The sequence below is a fragment of the Nicotiana tabacum genome, chromosome 10, assembly GCF_000715075.1.
Source record: "Nicotiana tabacum cultivar K326 chromosome 10, ASM71507v2, whole genome shotgun sequence".
Lineage (NCBI taxonomy): Eukaryota > Viridiplantae > Streptophyta > Magnoliopsida > Solanales > Solanaceae > Nicotiana > Nicotiana tabacum.
In genome coordinates, this window is record NC_134089.1 from 2,463,871 (window position 1) to 2,482,469 (window position 18,599).

Sequence of the window (18,599 nt, forward strand, 5' to 3'; positions counted from 1 at the left end):
GAAACTGGATTCCGACTCCGATATCAAAAAGTCAACTCCCCGGTCAAACTTCCAAACTTAAATTCTTGTTTTTAGCCATTTCAAGCCTAATTTCACTACGGACTTCCAAATAAAATTTCGATCACGCTCCTAAGTCCAAAATCACCATACGAAACTGTTGAAATCATCAAAATTCTATTCCGGGATCGTTTGCACATAATTCGACATCCAGTCACTATTTGAACTTAAACTTTTAATTTTTCATCAAAATTTTATATCTCGGGTTAGGGACCTCGGAATTTGATTCCGGGCATACGCCCAAGTCCCAAATCACGATACAGACTTACCGGAACTGTCAAAATACTGATCCGAGTCTGTTTGCTAAAATGTTGACCAAAGTCAACTCAGTTGAGTTTTAAAGCTCTAATTCACATTTTAAGCCGTTTTTCACATAAACATTTTTCGGAAATTTTTACAAATTGCGCACGCAAGTCAAGGAATGATAAATAGTACTTTTCGATGTCTTAGAATACATAATTAATTATTAAATTTAAAGATGACATTTTGGGTCATCACATTTAGATAGCCAACTAAAATGACTTTTGAATTAAGGATAATATTTTTGCTCATATTATTATAAAAATAATTATTATTAAAAAATAAAGGTTTAGAAACTGATAATTTGTAAAAAAAAAAAAAGAAGATACAGTTACTTTTAGTAATTAGTAAAATATAGTTAAACCAGATAAAATAGTTTGTAATATAGTATAAATTATTTATAATTTTGCACTTTTTTGGTTTTCCACTCAGGTATCCACCAGTGGTTCGACTAATTCGTATTCGCGCAATGTAAGACCCATTTAAAAAAGAAAATGCTCCCTACCATAATTTTAGTCCGATAATTTTGTATTGCTTTCAAAAATAAAATGTCACTTGGACTGAATTTTCTTTATCTCATTTATGTTTTCATTAAGTGAAAGGTAGCAAGATCAAAATTTGAAAAAATAAAATAAAATTTGAATCGATGATACTTTTCGAACGGTGGTTAGCAAGATCAAAATTTAAAAAAATAGCTTTCTTTTAGGGGTTTCCTTTTCTATTAATGTCCTTCTAGTCAAACGAACCATAACCACATAATCCTCGAGTAGTTGTCTGTTAAATTTCTGAGAAAGATAAGAGTTTAGCATCGAAATTATGTCTGTTGCTTTTTATTGTGAAGTCATTCATAATTATTTTAATCAACCTTTCTTTTTAAATTTTCTCCAGGCTTCATTAAGTTCAAATTCGTGCTGAAAATTTTATATTTGAGATAAAACGTTCACTAATAAAGACGATTTCATACACAAATCTCGAATTTGATGCTTCTAGTTAAAAATAAAGACTACTTATCATTCCACCACAATATTTATTAGTCGTTTTAATTGAATTGTTTAGTTAGTTTCTAGTATTTTGTCAAACAACACTTCATTCCAATTTTGAATTGTTTAGTTAATTTTCAATAAAGAAATTGAGCAATACACAAGCTTTAGTTTTGAATTTGTTTCCTCATATTATGCTTTCCACCTTCCAAATATGTGGTCTGTCACCAATATTATTAAGTGATATGAGGTAATTCATATTCAATGTGTTACTCTTGTTTGGGATACAGAATAAGAAAATGGTAAAATTTTAATCTTATTTCTGTTTGACAAAAGAAAAAAGGAAAATAATGGTGGTACTATGAGCCCGTTTGGACATAAGATTTTTTCGAATCAGTTTGGCCATAAAATTTTTAATTTTCACTTGAAAATGAAGTTTTGAATTTTTCGAAAATTTGAAAAACTTCAAAAAACCCGTTTTTCAAAGTTTTCACTCATATCACTCACAAAAATTCAAAAATATCCAAAATTATATTCATATCCAAACACATCTATAATTTTAAAATACTATTTCACTTGAAAAACAATTATTTTTTTTTAGAATTTTACAATTCTTATGTCCAAACGCCCACTATGTTTTATAGAAAAAAGAAGAATAAGACTTGTAAGTTGAGTATCAAAACTAAAATTTATTCTGTACCAAAAATAAATAAATTTTATTTATAAATTTAAAATGGCAATTACCAAAATCCGAGTTCTTAACAGTAACTTCTATTCAGTTGTTCCAAATTAAACACTATATCCATTTCTTAACTGGAAAACTTATTATTATTATTATTATTATTATTATTATTATTATTATTATTATTATTATATTGTTCTTGGTAGGAATTTATCGATGCGAGTATAAATTAGTCCAATCAGTAAAATTCAAAAAGGGGATGAAAAGAATATATTGAGGGTGCTATTTAATTTTTCAGTGATGTAATTATTATAAATATCTTCTAGTTACTAAAAACAGAAAGAAGAAAAAAGGCAAATAAATAAAAGAAATAAAATAATAATTTACCTAAAAACAGTTCACAAAATAAATACTCCATAAACTTCTTAACGGAATTACCTGTTTCATTTTTGGCCACACCAACAGATACTACATACTCGTTTCTGAACTTCGCCGGAAAACCATGGCCGGAGTTCTGAACGTTTCACCGGCTCCAATTCTCCGGCCAATTTCAGTTCACAAACTCTCTAGAAATAACAGAGTCTTTTTAGTAAAATCAATGGCTCAATCTTCAGATAGTTCAAATGGTTCTGTGAGCACTAAAGAGGAATCCAAATCGGATTTTTCATTTTCAGCGCCGCCGAATTTCAAGGCGCCGAAGCCTAAGCCATTTACACCGAGAACTGATAAGATTTTGGACATATTAAGTGCTTCTCTTGCTTTGATTTTTCGCCTTGGTACTGGTGCTCTTGTTTCAGGGTAATGCTTTTTGCTCAATTACTTCATTCAGTTTAATTTCATCTTTAATTACCTCAATTTTTTAGAAATATTGATCTTGTGTTTGTATGAGATAATAAACTCCACCTATGTAAGTTTGGTAGAGTGTAGTTAGTTCCTAGCTCGAATAAAATGAAAGAGTGTTGTAGTAGTAAAAAACAGTAGAGTTTAAGTTACTGTGTGAAAATTATTTATACAATCAAGTCAATAATTAGTTTATTACAGTTAAATTCCTTGATTAGCATTATTTCGTAATATGATAAAAAATTGTAACTAACATGCTATCACAAGTTAAAATTCACTCCTAGTGTAAAAAAAGTTTTTATATTGCCGGTGTATATAACTTAAATCCAAAATAGTAACTATAATGAATCATCTGAATATGAATGGATGCAGAGAATTCTTATAGCTGACTCTAACTAATTTGGGATTTAGGCTAGACTATTGATTTGTATGATTGACGATATGCATATGATTCTAAATTGTAGCGGTATTTGTGAATTGGGGAACATTCATGTTTTCTGATCACTTGGGAATAGTGTTTCTGAAATTGGAATGACTTATAAGGATAATAAGACTTGTTTTGTCGAGAATTATTACTAAAAAAAATTTCTGAATGCTTTTAGTTTAACTTGAATTTAAGGAGTACAATGTCTGGAGCTAAGTAGTCGCAAGGTATAAGCATTGATATAATTTATTAGGCACTGTGATCACTGTATCTTACAAGAACTTATCATTCTTCTTGGAAGCAGACTGCAACTGACTAGCTACTACAAAAGAATGTCCTGTATAACTTTAAAGTGAGAATATGATTCTCTCATTTCAGTTATTTGTACCTTCAGCGAGGCAGTTAATTCATTTTTTTTTTTGATGAAGTAATTTGTAGCGAGGCAGTTAATTCTTCTGACCACCAAATGACTGGACTTCCATAATGGGTAGCAAAGCACACCCAGTACAGCAGATCTGCTTTCTAATATGACATTTTTGTGAAGAAGAAGACATAAATTGTTAAGGAAAAATGAGAGTCAGCTTTTGTGATATACAGTTTTGAATAAAATTTTCTGATGACATTTTATGAAGTCTGCTATTTAATTACTCATACCTTCAGCAAGCCAGGCATTAAAATTCAACATTCCTTATCTTTTTTGTTATTGACGAGAGTAACATCTTCATCCCTTCTTAAAACCAATTTGCAGTAAGGCGCAGCTATCTATCTGTATTTAGAACTACAGATTTCTGTGTGTTATTACTTAATTTGGTTGACTATAAATATATTGTTCACATGACAACAGTAAAGAAAAACCCATGAACATGAAAATTGGAAGGCATGTTGCTTGTAGTATAGAAGTCCAAAATGGCTTGTGGTATGAGGAAAGCAAATAAAGCTGGCTACAACGAAACAAATAAACAATCTGCTAAATGTTAATTTTCTGTGCAGAACAATCAGCGATTAGTTAAGTGTCTGTGGATCTCATTAAAATACAACAACAACAACAACAACAACAATCCAGTAAAATCCCACAAGTGGGGTCTGGGGAGGGTAGTGTGTACGCATACCTTACTCCTACCCCGAGGGAGTAGAGAGGCGATTAGTTAAGTGTCCTTGGATCTCATTAAAATGTGATCCTTTATTTAGTTGAGAAGCATTTTGTCTTAACAAACTTAATGGAACTCATTAGTTAATCAAGAATGACATGTGGCCTATGTAGGGGTATTGATAGTTATAGTACGAGTGTGGAGTGGCTGGTGGAATTTTCAGCACAAGCATGTTATTTTTAGAGTTAATAAGAAGACCTTTGGTTCTTTCTTTTTTTATACTTACTTAGGGGAAGAAATGGGATATCAAATTATTTGCAGAAGGTAATAACCAAAAGTATGTAGATAGCGAGAGAAGATTCTGTTTTTGGTGAAATTAGTCATGAGTCAAATCCTAGAGATGCATCTGGTGGGGGTATATAGAGCTTGAGAGAAGTGAAATTCAATATGCTTTTATGTGATAAAAGTAATTGGGATAAATGAAGAAGCACACTTACAAAGTTACAGTCAATGATACTTTTCTAAAGTTCAACTACTAAATAGCTGTACGAGACAATTCAAGGTGCTGCTTCAAGATGTGCAAAAACTGAATTGGAGTGTCAAGTTATCTTCATAAGTGGCGTACATAGTTATTCCTGATATGATTTACATGGAAGTCAGAATGCTACTTGCTGTAACATTTTAGTCTTAGGAATGATGAGTCGAAGCTTAATGACATCTTTCTTTTGGGTTTTCTGAAGACCTTTGTATTTATTCTTCTGAATACTGATGTTGATACATTTGGTATGCTTATTCCTTATGTACAACTGCAGGTATTCAGCATCTTTTGTCTCCAAAAATGAGGTTCCAGCTGACCAGTATGCACTTGGAATTGCTGGTTGTTATCATTCACTTTTTTCCTTATTCATTTTCATCCAAAACTTGTTAGGATGGTGTTGAGGGGAATTGGAATCAGTTATTAGACTTTACAACAATTATCAGCAAGTCTTGATACAGATACTAATCATGTGCATATCAGAAAGTAGAGAAGCCAACATGTAAACTTCTAAAAAGCGGAAGTATTAAGAGTATAACCTTTACTTATCTGAACGCACTCCCGCGGAGAAAAAGAAAAATGAATCAAGACCTCATTCTATAAGAAAATAGAAGTACAGGCGAAGCTCCAAGTTGTTGTTCATTAGTTAAATATATGACATGTTTTATTAGTTAAGCGATAGAAGACCATGATTATTTGTATCTTATTATATGTGTTGGTCTGTCAGGAAGTTAAACTTAACCACTTTACTGCTATATCTTATTTTGTCATTGTTGGAAATCCCCTAGTTTCAGCAATACCAAAGGAAATTTTTGGATATATTGCTGGTCGCTGGAAATATCCTTCCCAAGTTTTCCTATTAAAGGCATTGACTAACATTTAATTTGAACTTTTAGAGTATATGGCTTGAATAATTCTTTTCTGAAACTGAGATGTTTATAATAGGCTTCAAGGTGAAGGAAAGTTCAAAAGTAGGTCGTCGACCTGAGAAGCCAATCGAGATATATGAGTTTGAAAGGTATTTTTGCTGGGGAAGTATTTTAATGATCACTGTTACATTCAACTGTCAACATCTATTAATGTCAAATTTATGCGTGTTTCCTTTTAGCTTTTCCTATTTCCTATCCAAGTTTTAGACTTTATTATAGACTTGATTCACCTGTTTCTTCTCTTATGTTGCCTGGCATGGAACATGTGGGGATTTCTTCAGCTGCCCGTTTTGTAGGAAGGTAACTGCAGATGCATTTACTCTTTCTTTCTCCTTCTGATAAGGTTCATAGCTGTAATCTACTCTTCTACTATTGTTATGTGCATTAAAGCTAGAACAGACGGAAACAAGCTTTTATTTATATAAACCCAGTTATTGTTATCAAGCATTTCCAACGTGCCTGCATATATGGGAAGTTCTTTCAATTGTTAAATTGTTGATTAATGGAAGTTTACACTAATATATATAGAACTACTTTAAAAATAATATGTGTAGAACTACTATATTTTTATGCTTTCAACTTTAATTAGCCTGCCAACTCTATGGAGCTTTAGGAAAAGAAAAAAGAATCTTGTGACATTCTGCTTCTGCAGACTGGTACTATATTTTCTTTTGAACATTATACACATTGAACTACTCATTCGATCTTTTTCATTTGTTTTGTCCCTGATTTGTTAAAAGGTGTCAATTTATTGCAGGTTAGGGAAATAGTTGCTGTTTTAGACCTTGATGTCCTCTTTTATCCTTGCCCAAGAAATGGTCCGAACTTCCGTCCCAAAGTTGGTCAGATGGGTGGAAAGCAGCAGTTCCCCTATATGGTTAGATAACTTATCCTATTGCTCCCTGTAGAGAAAATTAGCAGTCAGAAGCTCACACAACCACAAATTTATTGCATGCTTTAAAATGAAATAATTTTTTTTACTTGCCTTTTTTCCTTCACTAAAAATCAACCAATATGTTATTAAATGTGAATTAAAGAGCACCAGGTGTAATTCACCTGCCAAATAAGAATATCTAATACAGTAGATACTTTGAAATAAGTTACTAAAAGTTCTTTTTTATTTCTTACTCCTTCCCGGGAGCTCCCCACTTTGCTCCCTTGGTGACTCGAACCTGCAACGTCAGAGTTGGAGGTTGAGGGTGCTTATCACTTGAGCATCCTTCTCTGGTCGCTAATTTTTTTTTTTTGAAATCTTTATAAGAAAGGTTCTTTTGGAATCTACTCAATGCAATTATTCGATGGCTCCAGATGGTTCAAGACATGCTAAGTAGTTTCTTCCCTGGGCACTGGTGTCTCTCATGTTGCATTTACTTTTTGCCCATTCTTGAAATGCGAAAATGACTATCTATGCTGTAATTCTACTGAACTTGACTTCTTCAAAATAATATGATTTTTTATTCTATTCGTTGATCATGTCTATCAAAACATTATGGCGTCTAATCATTTGTGTTATTCTGCTGCAGGTTGATCCAAACACTGGAGTTGCAATGTATGAATCAGATGAGATTATTAAGTATTTGGTTAGAAAGTATGGTACGCAGCTGTAATGGCCAACTTATATTGAAAAGACATCTGAATTCTACTTCCTAAAATTACTATTTTAAATTCTTGTTAGTGCATTTAATCTATATATTGGAGCCCATGTAGTTTCTTATTGTTAAAAAATTAGCAACGTTTAGATTTAGGATTGACAGGAATGACAGTTGATTCCAATTGACCCATTTAAGATCATTTGATCTTCGTACTATTTCTCCATCATTCTGGTAAAATCTATTCTTAGTGAGTGCATTAATTAGGTTGATTTCCTTGTGCAGGTGATGGAAATGTCCCACTTATGTTGTCCCTTGGTCTTCTCACTGTAAGCAAACAAACTTATGGTCATCAATGAGTTAGATTAATAGAAAGAGTGTTTAATAGATGTACAATTTATTGAATGTTGGAGCTTGTCCTCTCAGACACTTACTGCAGGCTTTGCCATGATTGGTCGAATGGGAATGGTATATGCCTTTCCTCTCTGCTAATAAGTGTATGTGCTTTTGGTTCTATGACTTCTCGTCCATACAGTTTTATCTCCAAAAGTTAAAAGACTTCCTGAGGACATAAATTTGTTCACAGATTTAGATTTCAGTGTATAGAGTTGGTAGAAAACTATTAATATTGAGAAGAGGACACCAAGTTGATTTGCTGTGATTTTTCCAGGGGTCTTCCTATCGGCCATCTAAACTGCCACCGAAGCCGCTTGAGATATGGGCATACGAGGTTAGCGCATGCTTACTTATAAAGCATTCTGCTGTTAGTTTGGTTTAAATGAATGTTAAGAATTCTATTAGATTTTTTCAATCATCATGTAAAAATAGTTCTTGCTGAATAGTAGATCCATATTACATGACCTACTTGCACTTGTGTCATTTTTCCAGCCTTCTCCATTCTGCAAAGTTGTACGTGAGGTGCTTGTAGAATTAGAGCTTCCCCACATACTTCACAGGTACATGTTACTATGAAATGGATGATGAACAAAATCTATATACTGTGCAATATAGGATGCCGTTGGCATCAAATGATAAGCTGATTAAATTATCTTTTATGAGAATACCATCAAAGCTTATATTATATGAAGTCTTCTATAAGTTCATACATTTGATTTGGTAGGTTTCTGCTCAAAGAATTTAACTTGCTGCTTCAATTATTAAAACCTATTCTTATAATGTTTTTGTCCGAGAACTAGATTAAATGACATAGAAGTGATTTGACATTCATTCGGAGGGGTGGATAGAGGATCCTTCTCTCATCCCAAACAGGAGTATCTGAATCCATTTAGTTCACTTGTCTTTTAAAGTATTTATTTATTGTCAAAAGTGCACTTTGCCACTGGTTTCAAGAATGAGATTCTTCTTATCTAGTTTTCTTCTTTACTCATTTAAAAACAAAAATTAGGATAAAGGTGACATGTCTATTCCTGTATACCCGACAACAATTTCAATGCTTTTGATTTTCTCTGACTGCATTAAACCAAATGGTGCAGTTGTGCTCGTGGTAGCCCCAAACGCCAAGTATTATACGAAAGAGTTGGACATTTCCAGGTTATGCTTTGCTTTATGTTAGCTCTACCTTTCGGATGTCTGTTAAGTGTTATGCACACTTCCATAAATAATGTGGAAAACTAATAATGACTTTGTTTTTAGGTCCCATACTTAGAAGATCCAAATACTGGAGTACAAATGTTTGAAAGTGCAGATATTGTGGATTATTTACAGGCAACTTATGCTCTTTAAGGAGTGAGGCTTTCTCCCTTTTTCAATAGTTTAATTTCCTAATTCCTCTGTAACAAATGAACTTTCTGCAATTTGTTCAGCTCTTTCACAACCAAGTTAGAGAGGTCAAATTTGTCTGAACTGCTTTCTTCCTGGATAATTTCAGAGGATAGGAAACCAGCTATGAGGCTCAAAGTTTCTTCTCTTATTAGAGAGACGAAAGATGTCCCATGGGACAGTGATGTTTCATCGACATCCTCATCGAATCTGCGACTTCTGTTGGTAAAAGTAAATGGCATGATACATCCCACAAGAGTGTCCTATGTTGCTTAAACCCAACAGGGAACTTCACTCACTTTTCGCATTGTTATTGATTCAGTATGTTATTATTCCATATTGTGTTATTTGTATTAACAGTTCACTTCAGTTAAATATTGCGTTAGACCATGGCTTGGCTATTGTGGCGACTAACATTGTAAATATGTACTCTCTAAAGCAAATATTGGGATTTACAATAATGGGATTTACCATGTATGACTTGTATATTTTGTCTACACAAATACTGAGCAACCTTTAATGTTTATATATACACTAGTCTCTAGATACGTGCGTTTGACAATTGGAAAAAGAAAATATTACAAATTTACCGCGAGGCAATTGGAGTTATATTACATGATTCTACTCTAGTGGCTTAATACTTAAATTTAAATGTCATGTGAACCTCCAAAGGTATCAACAATTAAATTAAGTCAGTAAAACGTTATTTATGATTTTGACAATTTCATGTTATGAGAAATAAATATGTTACTTCGTTTATCTCATCTGCCATGATATTTTGATATATATATTTCCTTTTACCCCTTTAGTTATTCTTTACTAAGCGAAATTGTATAGAAATTATTATTCCTCTTAATAGGATAAGATAGCAGTGTGGTTTAAATAAAAAAACTTAGCTCCAAAAGATAAACTCCAAGTTAATTAGGATCTAATTATTTGTAAACATGCCAAACTTAATGGAGTATATGATAGACCAAGAGATGTAAAACGACAGTTTATCATAAACTCTTTCAACCAACCAAAGATAAGTCATAAGCTGATAACACAAAAATCCTGTGAGGACCATGATAAGGTGACTCACAAGTCATAACTTAAGTCTAAATCTCCTCTCAATTATCTTATCTTATTATTGCTAAAGATTGAAAGACTATAAGGTGGGAGAGAAGGCAGAACAACCAATCAACTTATGCTTTTATTTATGCAGAAAAGTTGCAATTGGCTAAGATGGTTATCAAAGAAAATGCACCAAAAATCACATAGACAGAGACTAATAAACTCCAATTTCGTTAGTTCTAATCTCATTTAAACAAAAATGTATCTCTTAGTTTTTGGGATTTTAATTAGATATTAGTATACTCCCATTTAAATAGAAGAATTAGTTGCAGAATCAAATAAGTTCACAATCATACTTTCTCATAGCTTATTGAAATATATTTCGGCTACTTCTACATTCAAATTTGATTTTTCGTCTATTTGCTTTTGCACTAATCTCTACTGCAATCTTTGCCTGAAATATCAATATAATGAATCACATGATCAGACAAAAAAGAAATTAAACAAAAAAGAAAAACACAAACAAATTAATAAAAGCCGACTGCATACACATGCACTCGTTGCTAAAGACTATCAAATACAATAGCATTTATTTTGCTTGGTTTGCGGCCTCTTCCCTATTAGGCGTTCGGACATAAGAATTGTAAAATTTTGAAAAAAAATAAAATAAAATTTTCAATTGAAAATGGTATTTGAAAATTAAAGTTGTGTTTGGACATGAATATAATGTTGGGTTATTTTTGAATTTTTGTGAGTGATATGAAGTGAATTTTGAAAAAGAGTTTTATGGGATTTTTCAAAATTTCAAGAAAAATCGAAGTTCATCTTCAAGTAAAAATAAAAAATTTCATGATTAAACACTAATTTCGAAAAAAAAAAAAAAATTTATGGCCAAACGGACCCTTAATCTTTTGCCCCCGAAGGTAAGAACTTTTCATGGCCTGGGGAATATAAGGCATGGGTTGTCATTATCTATTAGTTTACGAAATTAATCAATTGATCTATTCATTGCAATTTGGAACGTTTATGGCGCTTTATGGTGAAATAAATAAATTACTCTATTCATTGTAAGTTGATAACTGATGACGCCTTTTCTTCTCCTACTAATTATTAGAGTATACATTGTATTATTAGAGTATACATGTAGTTGGGAATACTAATTAATTAGTTCAGTGTACTAAAGGTACCCCACGCCAAATAGTACAAGATGCATTGTATATTCTAGTTTACTGTTTTTACATCTCTATACATTAATTTGGAATGAATAGTGTAGTTTTAAAGGGTAAAATGGTATATCAGCTTTTGAAGGACATTTAGGTAATCTAACTTTAGACTTTAGGTGTTCGTGCTTATGTCACGACCCGAAATTCCCACATTCGGGAACGTGATGACGCATAATATTTCACTTACTAGGCAAACCAACGTTAGAATAATTTTAACCATTTTTAACAATTCATTTTAATTAATAATAAAGAAACCAAACAACTGAAATAAAGTCTGAATTAAAGTGAGCAACAAAAATAATAACGATGCCGAAATACCATCCCAGAACTGGTATCACAAGTGTACGAGCTTCTAGAATAATACAAATAAGGGTCTAAATAAAAATAAAGTTGTCTGAAAGAAAGCACACATCTAAGATAAAGTGGAAGGGGGCTTCAGAGTTGCGAACGACGTGCAGCTATACCTCAAGTTTCCTCTGATAGCTGAATCCGAGAAAATCTACAGTACGCCGTTGGGACCAACTCCGGTATCTGCACAAGAAGTGCAGAGTGTAGTATGAGTACAACAGATCCCATGTACTCTGTAAGTGCCGAGCCTAACCTCGACGAAGTAGTGACGAGGTTAAGGTATCTCGCTTACATTAACCTGTAAGCATTAATAATAGTAATAATAATAATATCAGGAATAGAGGTAAGACAAGTAAGTCATGTCAACAATGGAGGTCAATTCACCAGTCACAACTAATTTTTTCTTTTTATCATTCTGTTGCGGCGTACAACCCGATCCATCAATATAAACTTAAAATAAAATCTGTTGCGGCGTGCAACTCGATCCAACAATATAATCTTTTAAATAAATTTTGTTGCGGCGTGCAACCCGGTCCAAGAATATAAATTAATAACACTTATACGTAAGACTAATTCAATAAATGCCACAATTAATATGAAACTATTAAGCACTAAGGTATACAACAATTATAAATTATGTAGGAAACAAATAGGGGCAAGTAACAAATAAGTATAGAATGAGGGAGGAGATAGGCAATTTAATATTTGAAATGCTAATTATCAAGTAGAAATTATGGCACAAAAATCAAATAAGCAGGTAGCAATTAAGGCATAAAATCAAGCATAATAGTAGGCAATGAAAATAAGAGAATCAATTAATCTCAATTCAAGTGATCACTCGACCACAATTTTGCCTTTCGAATTAGTCTCCAAACCAATCAAACCTAGCAATTTATTTATCAATAATTCAATTGGAGCTTTAGAAATTATTCACAATTCGAAAGAGACTTAATTTAAGTCATTTTTGAAAAAGTCAACCAAAAGTCAACGTGGAACCCACTCTTCGGAATCCGACAAAACTTTATGGAATCCGAACACTTGTTTTGATATGAGTTCAACCATACAAAAATTATCGAATTCCGACATCGGATCACCTTTCAAATCTTTATTTTTTATTTTTGGAAGATTTTACAAAATCCCAATTTTCTTCCATTCAATTCATTATTTGTTGATAAAAATAACAATAGATTCGTGTAATTTAACCAAAATTGAGTTAGGAACTCTTACCCCGATATTTTTCTTGAAAATCTCCTAAAAATTGCCTCTCCCCGAGCTTCAAATTGTCAAAAATGGACTAATCTTCTAGAACTTAAGTTCTACTGCCCAGGTATTTACCCTTCGCGATCGCGAAGAATAAAAATTTCTAGAACATTTTTACTGTATGCGATCGCGACCATTTCCCCGCGATTGCGAAGTACAAACTTCTATTACTCTTCCCAAATTCTTCTCAGACAGCATGTAGTATATTGGTCATAACGTTTTGTACATAACTCCAAATGATAAATGGTTTGATTTTCTGAAAACTAGACATTAAGGACTACAACTTTTATTTTTGGATCATCTCCAAATTCCTTATAGAGTGCAATATACAAACTTCCAAAATCGAGTCACTGACAGTGTCACGGCCCCAAATTCTCTCCGTAGGATGTCGTGATGGCACCTAGTCTCTAAGACTAGGTAAGCCTATCAATACAGAATAATAATAAATATCTGAAATAAATAAACTACAATTCAAACAATTTCAACTCCCAAAACCCGGTAGAAATAAGTCACAAGCTTCTAAGAATTTATTCTCTATGTCTCTATACATCAGAGTCTAACGCAAATAAGGAAGACAACATAGTAAGATAGAAGGGGACTCCAGAGTCTGCGGTCGCTGGCAGATATACCTCGAAGTCTCCTCGTACAACTAGTTTATTGATGCCTGGTCTGATAAGGTGTACCTGGATCTGCACAAAAAAATATGCAGAAGTGTAGTATGAGTACACTACAGCGGTACCCAGTAAGTGCCAAGCCTAACCTCGGTAGAGTAGTGACGAGGTCAGGTCAGGTCAGGCCCTACTGGAGAATAACTAATGATATGGTAAAATATTTAAATAATATAATAAGATAAAATGATAATGGAAATGAATCAAGTAGTATGTCACATTTAATTACACCAAATAATGGCAATTAATATCTCGTGGAAACAAAACAAAATTTCCTTTCAACTTCAAAAAAAAAAATCACAACAAATAATCAAAGGCAACTGCGGCCATAAATCAATATCAACAAGGACACTCCCGGGGTACTGCCTCGTAGTCCCAAATCATAAATAAATTCACAATATCTCATTTCCTTATCTCATCGCGACAGCCTTCACAATTTATTTGAAAGAAAATATTTTTCCCGAAATAGCATCCCGCATTTTAGCCATCCTTATCACACCGCATGACTTCTAGTAGTTTTCCCTACTAGCCACGCGTATCAAGCCATCCTTATCTCACTGCATGCGTTTCAATACCCAGACCTTATACCACCGCATGCATATCAATATCACAATATATCACAATTTGCACCTCAAGTGCTCAAATAATTTAACTTGCCAAAATACAACAACAACAACAACAACAACCCAGTAAAATCTCACTAATGGGGTCTGGGGAGGGTAGTGTATACGCAGACCTTACCCCTACCCCGAAGGAGTAGAGAGGCTGTTTCCGAAAGACCCTCGGCTCAAAAAAATAAAAAGACAAAATGAAAAAATGACAAAAAGGAAACAATATTAGTATCACAACAACAATCATAGGATAAATAGGAACACCATGATCCAGAAGAAAGATGCAAAGCAAAGGGAGACAATATTAGTAAATATTAGTATCACCACAACAATCATAAGAAAAATAGGAACACCATGAAATCTAGAAGAAAGATGCAAAGCAAAAGCAATAGCTAGTAAATAGGACATGCACTGAAAAGCGAAATAGTAAGCCACAACATTGCCAATAGCTATCTTAGACAAAAACCCTACATGGCTAGTCCCACAATGGTACGAAGTAAGGCACGACTCAACTACCTCCTAACCTACAACCCTAATACTCGACCTCCACATCTTCCTATCAAGTGTCATGTCCTCGGAAATCTGGAGCCTCGCCATATCCTGCCTGATCACCTCTCCCCAATACTTTTTAGGTCACCCTCTACCTCTTCTCGTGCCATCCACAACCAGTTGCTCACACCTCCGTACCGGAGCATCTAGGCTTCTCCTCTGAACATGTCCGAACCATCTAAGCCTCGCTTCCCGCATCTTGTCATCAATGGGAGCCACATGCACCTTCTCCCTGATATCATCATTCCTAATCTTATCTATCCTAGTGTGCCCGCACATCCACCGCAACATCCTCATTTCTGCCACTTTCATCTTTTGGATATGTGAGTTCTTGATGGGCCAACACTCAGCCCCATACATCATGGCCGGTCTAACCACCGCTTTATAAAACTTACCTTTGAGTATCGGTGGCACTCTCTTGTCACACTGGACTCCAGATGCTAACCTCCACTTCATCCATCCTACCCCAATACGGTGTGTGACATCCTCGTCGATCTCCTTTCCCCTTGGATAACCGAACCAAGGTACTTGAAGCTGTCTCTACTCGAGATGACCTGCGAATCAAGCCTCACATCCACGCCCTCTTCCCCTGGCTCAGCGCTGAACTTACACTCCAGGTATTCCATCTTCGTCCTGCTCAGCTTGAAACCCTTAGACTCAAGAGCCTGTCTCCAAACCTCCAACCTCTCGTTAACACCGTCTCGCGACTCATCAATCAGAACTATGTCATCGGCGAATAGCATGCACCATGGCACATCCCCTTGAATATGGTGTGTTAACGCGTCCATCACCAGGGAGAATAAGAACGGACTGAGCGCAGAACCTTGGTGTAACCCCATTACAACCAGAAAATGCTCAGAGTCGCCTCCTACTGTCCTAACCCGAGTCTTAGCCCCATCATACATGTCCTTAATCACCATAATGTAGGGAACCGACACACCTTTTGCCTCCAGGCATCTCCAGAGGATTTCTCTAGGAACCTTGTCATACACTTTCTCTAGGTCAATAAACACCATGTGCAGATCCTTCTTCCTCTCTCTGTACAGTTCCACCAACCTTCTAACAAGGTGTATAGCTTCTGTAGTCGAACGACCCGGCATGAACCCGAACTGGTTGTCGGATACAGACACTGTCATCCTCACCCTTGCTTCAACCACCCTCTCCCACACTTTCATGGTATGACTCAGTAATTTGATACCCCTATAATTGTTACAACTCTGGATATCACCTTTGTTCTTATACAATGAAACCACCGTACTCCACCTCCACTCATCCGGCATCCTTTTCCCCTTAGAAATGATATTAAATAACCTAGTCAACCACTCCAAACCTGCTCTCCCCACACACTTCCAAAATTCCACCGGAATCTCGTCTGGCCCGGTCGCTCTGTCCCTACTCATCTTACGCATAGCTCCCACGACCTCCTCAACCTCGATACGCCTGCAGTATCCAAAGTCACGGTGACTCTCGGAATGCTCTAATTCTCCTAGCACAATATTCCGATCCCCTTCTTCATTCAGAAGTTTATGAAAGTAAGTCTGCTATCTCCTCTTAATCTGGGCATCTTCCATCAATACTCTACCATCTTCGTCCTTGATGCTTCTCACTTGGTCCAAATCCCGAGCCTTCCTCTCTCTCAACTTGGCCAGCCGGAATAACTTCTTTTCCCCACCTAATAACTTGCCAAAATAATTTAACAAAAATATTTTTTCACAATAAAGAGCTCACAGCTCATGCCAAAATAAATCATCAATAATAGTTTTCTACAATAAAGAGCTCACGACTCCATCACAATGAGTACGAAAATCTTACAAAACTATTCAGGAATAAATAATTCAGGAAAATAATATTTCATAATCTTCAATACGTTGCTTCAATATCAAATTTAAAAATGTCAAATACTTCATATTAATAATATTTAATTTAAAGAAAATCAATTATCAAATAATGCACAGAATAAAAGAAACCAAGTTTCAACTAAACAGGTAAAATAATTAGCAGGAAAATGTCAAACAAATTTAAGGTATATATTTCAGATCAATGATGAAGAATATAACAAGATAAAATAATTTAATAAATACGCAATAATGATCTACACAATTTAAAAATATAATCTTTCACATTTAGCCCGTGTACATACTCGTCACCTCATGTACACGACTTTCAACATATTTCAATAATCACATCAATACCAATCCTAGGGAAAATTTTTCCCACACAGGGTTAGACAAGTCATTTAACTCGACTTGCTCCAATTTAATCACGTAGTATGCCTTTTCCTCTATTTTCCCACTCCAATCGACTCGTATCTAGTCATAATTAATTCGATACAGTCAACAAAAATTATAGAATCAATTCCATAAGAAAATACTATATTTTTCAATAAAATCCGAAATTAACTAAAAAATGGCCCGTGGGGGCCATGTCTCGGAATCCCGCGAAAGTTACGAAGTACAAACGCCCATTCAACCACGAGTCCAACCATATCATTTTTACTAAAATCCAACATCAACTTGACCTCCAAATCTCAAATTCTCATTTTGAAATCCCTAGGCCCAAATCCTCTAATTTCACCCCAAAAACATGTAATCTATTCAAAATATTCAATGATAATCCAATATAATTGACTAACAATGATCACATGTGACTTACCTCAAGATTTCCGGTGATTTCTCGCTCAAAAATTGCCTCACCCGCTTTTGGAAATGTCAAAAATGACAAAATTTCTCGGACCCTTCTGTTTTGTACACTGCCTAGTGCTTTCGCACATGCGGACAAAATTCTCGCACATGCGGTCCCGCATCTACGGAAATTGCTTAGCCCAGCTGCCTTCACTTCTGCAAGCTTTTGACTGCATCTGCGCCTTCGCAGGTGCGGAAAATTCCATCGCACCTGCAGGCCTGCCCGCACCTGCGCCCTTCCTCTCGCTTTTGCGCAACATGAGCCGCATCTGCAGCCAATTTCTCGCAGGTGCGATTACACCAGAAGACATAAATGTTTCCCAGATTTCTTCTAAGTCCGAATTTGATCCGTTAACCATCCGAAATTCACCCGAGACCCTCGGGACCTTAACCAAATATACCAACATATCCTAAAACATTATACAAACTTAGTCGAAACTGTAAATCACATCAAACAACGCTAAAATCACAAATCACACCCCAATTCAAGCTTAATGAAACTTAAGAATTTCCAAACCTATCAAATCAAGTCCGTTTGACCTCAAATTTTGCACACAAGTCATAAATGATATAACAGAGCTGTGAAAATTTTCAGAAATGGATTCCGACTCCGATATTAAAAAGTCAACTCCCCGGTCAAACTTCCAAGCTTAAATTCTTATTTTAGCCATTTCAAGCCTAATTTCACTACGGACTTCCAAATAAAATTTCGATCACGCTCCTAAGTCCAAAATACCATACAGAGCTGTTGAAATCATCAAAATTCTATTCCGGGGTCGTTTGCACATAATTCGATAACAGGTCACTATTTGAACTTAAACTTTTAATATTTTATCAAAATTCCATATCTCGGGCTAGGGACCTCGGAATTTGATTCCGGGCATATGCCCAAGTCTCAAATCACGATACGGACCTATCGGAACTGTCAAACCACTGATTCGAGTCCGTTTGCTCAAAATGTTGATCAAAGTCAACTTAGTTGAGTTTTAAAGCTCTAATTCAT

The 18,599-nt window shown here is 34.8% G+C and overlaps 1 protein-coding gene across 4 annotated transcripts; it reads left to right on the top strand.

Annotated features, from left to right (window-relative positions):
- Positions 1–2,440: 2,440 nt before the first annotated feature.
- On the top strand, positions 2,441–9,689 carry LOC142164576 (uncharacterized). Of its 4 annotated transcripts, none has more exons than XM_075222478.1 (13): positions 2,441–2,817; positions 5,184–5,248; positions 5,852–5,924; positions 6,117–6,135; positions 6,593–6,712; positions 7,359–7,428; positions 7,710–7,753; positions 7,851–7,892; positions 8,095–8,154; positions 8,313–8,380; positions 8,918–8,975; positions 9,078–9,170; positions 9,313–9,689. In XM_075222478.1, the coding sequence occupies exons 1-12, from the start codon at positions 2,522–2,524 to the stop codon at positions 9,165–9,167; spliced, it is 1,005 nt and encodes a 334-aa protein (XP_075078579.1). In that variant the 5' UTR covers positions 2,441–2,521; the 3' UTR covers positions 9,168–9,170; positions 9,313–9,689. The 4 variants fall into 4 exon arrangements, with proteins under 4 accessions (XP_075078579.1, XP_075078580.1, XP_075078581.1 ...); XM_075222481.1 differs by having other exon boundaries at positions 2,442–2,817; positions 9,248–9,689; XM_075222479.1 differs by lacking the exon at positions 7,851–7,892 and having other exon boundaries at positions 9,248–9,689.
- The last annotated feature ends 8,910 nt before the right edge of the window (positions 9,690–18,599 follow it).

Coding starts and splice junctions, on each gene's coding strand:
- LOC142164576 (XM_075222478.1), top strand. CDS start 2,522: ATGGCCGGAGTTCTGAACGTTTCACCGGCTCCAATTCTCCGGCCAATT. Junction 5,249..5,851: donor GTATGCACTTGGAATTGCTG/GTTGTTATCATT, acceptor TGTTTATAATAG/GCTTCAAGGTGAAGGAAAGT. Junction 8,976..9,077: donor AAAGAGTTGGACATTTCCAG/GTTATGCTTTGC, acceptor CTTTGTTTTTAG/GTCCCATACTTAGAAGATCC.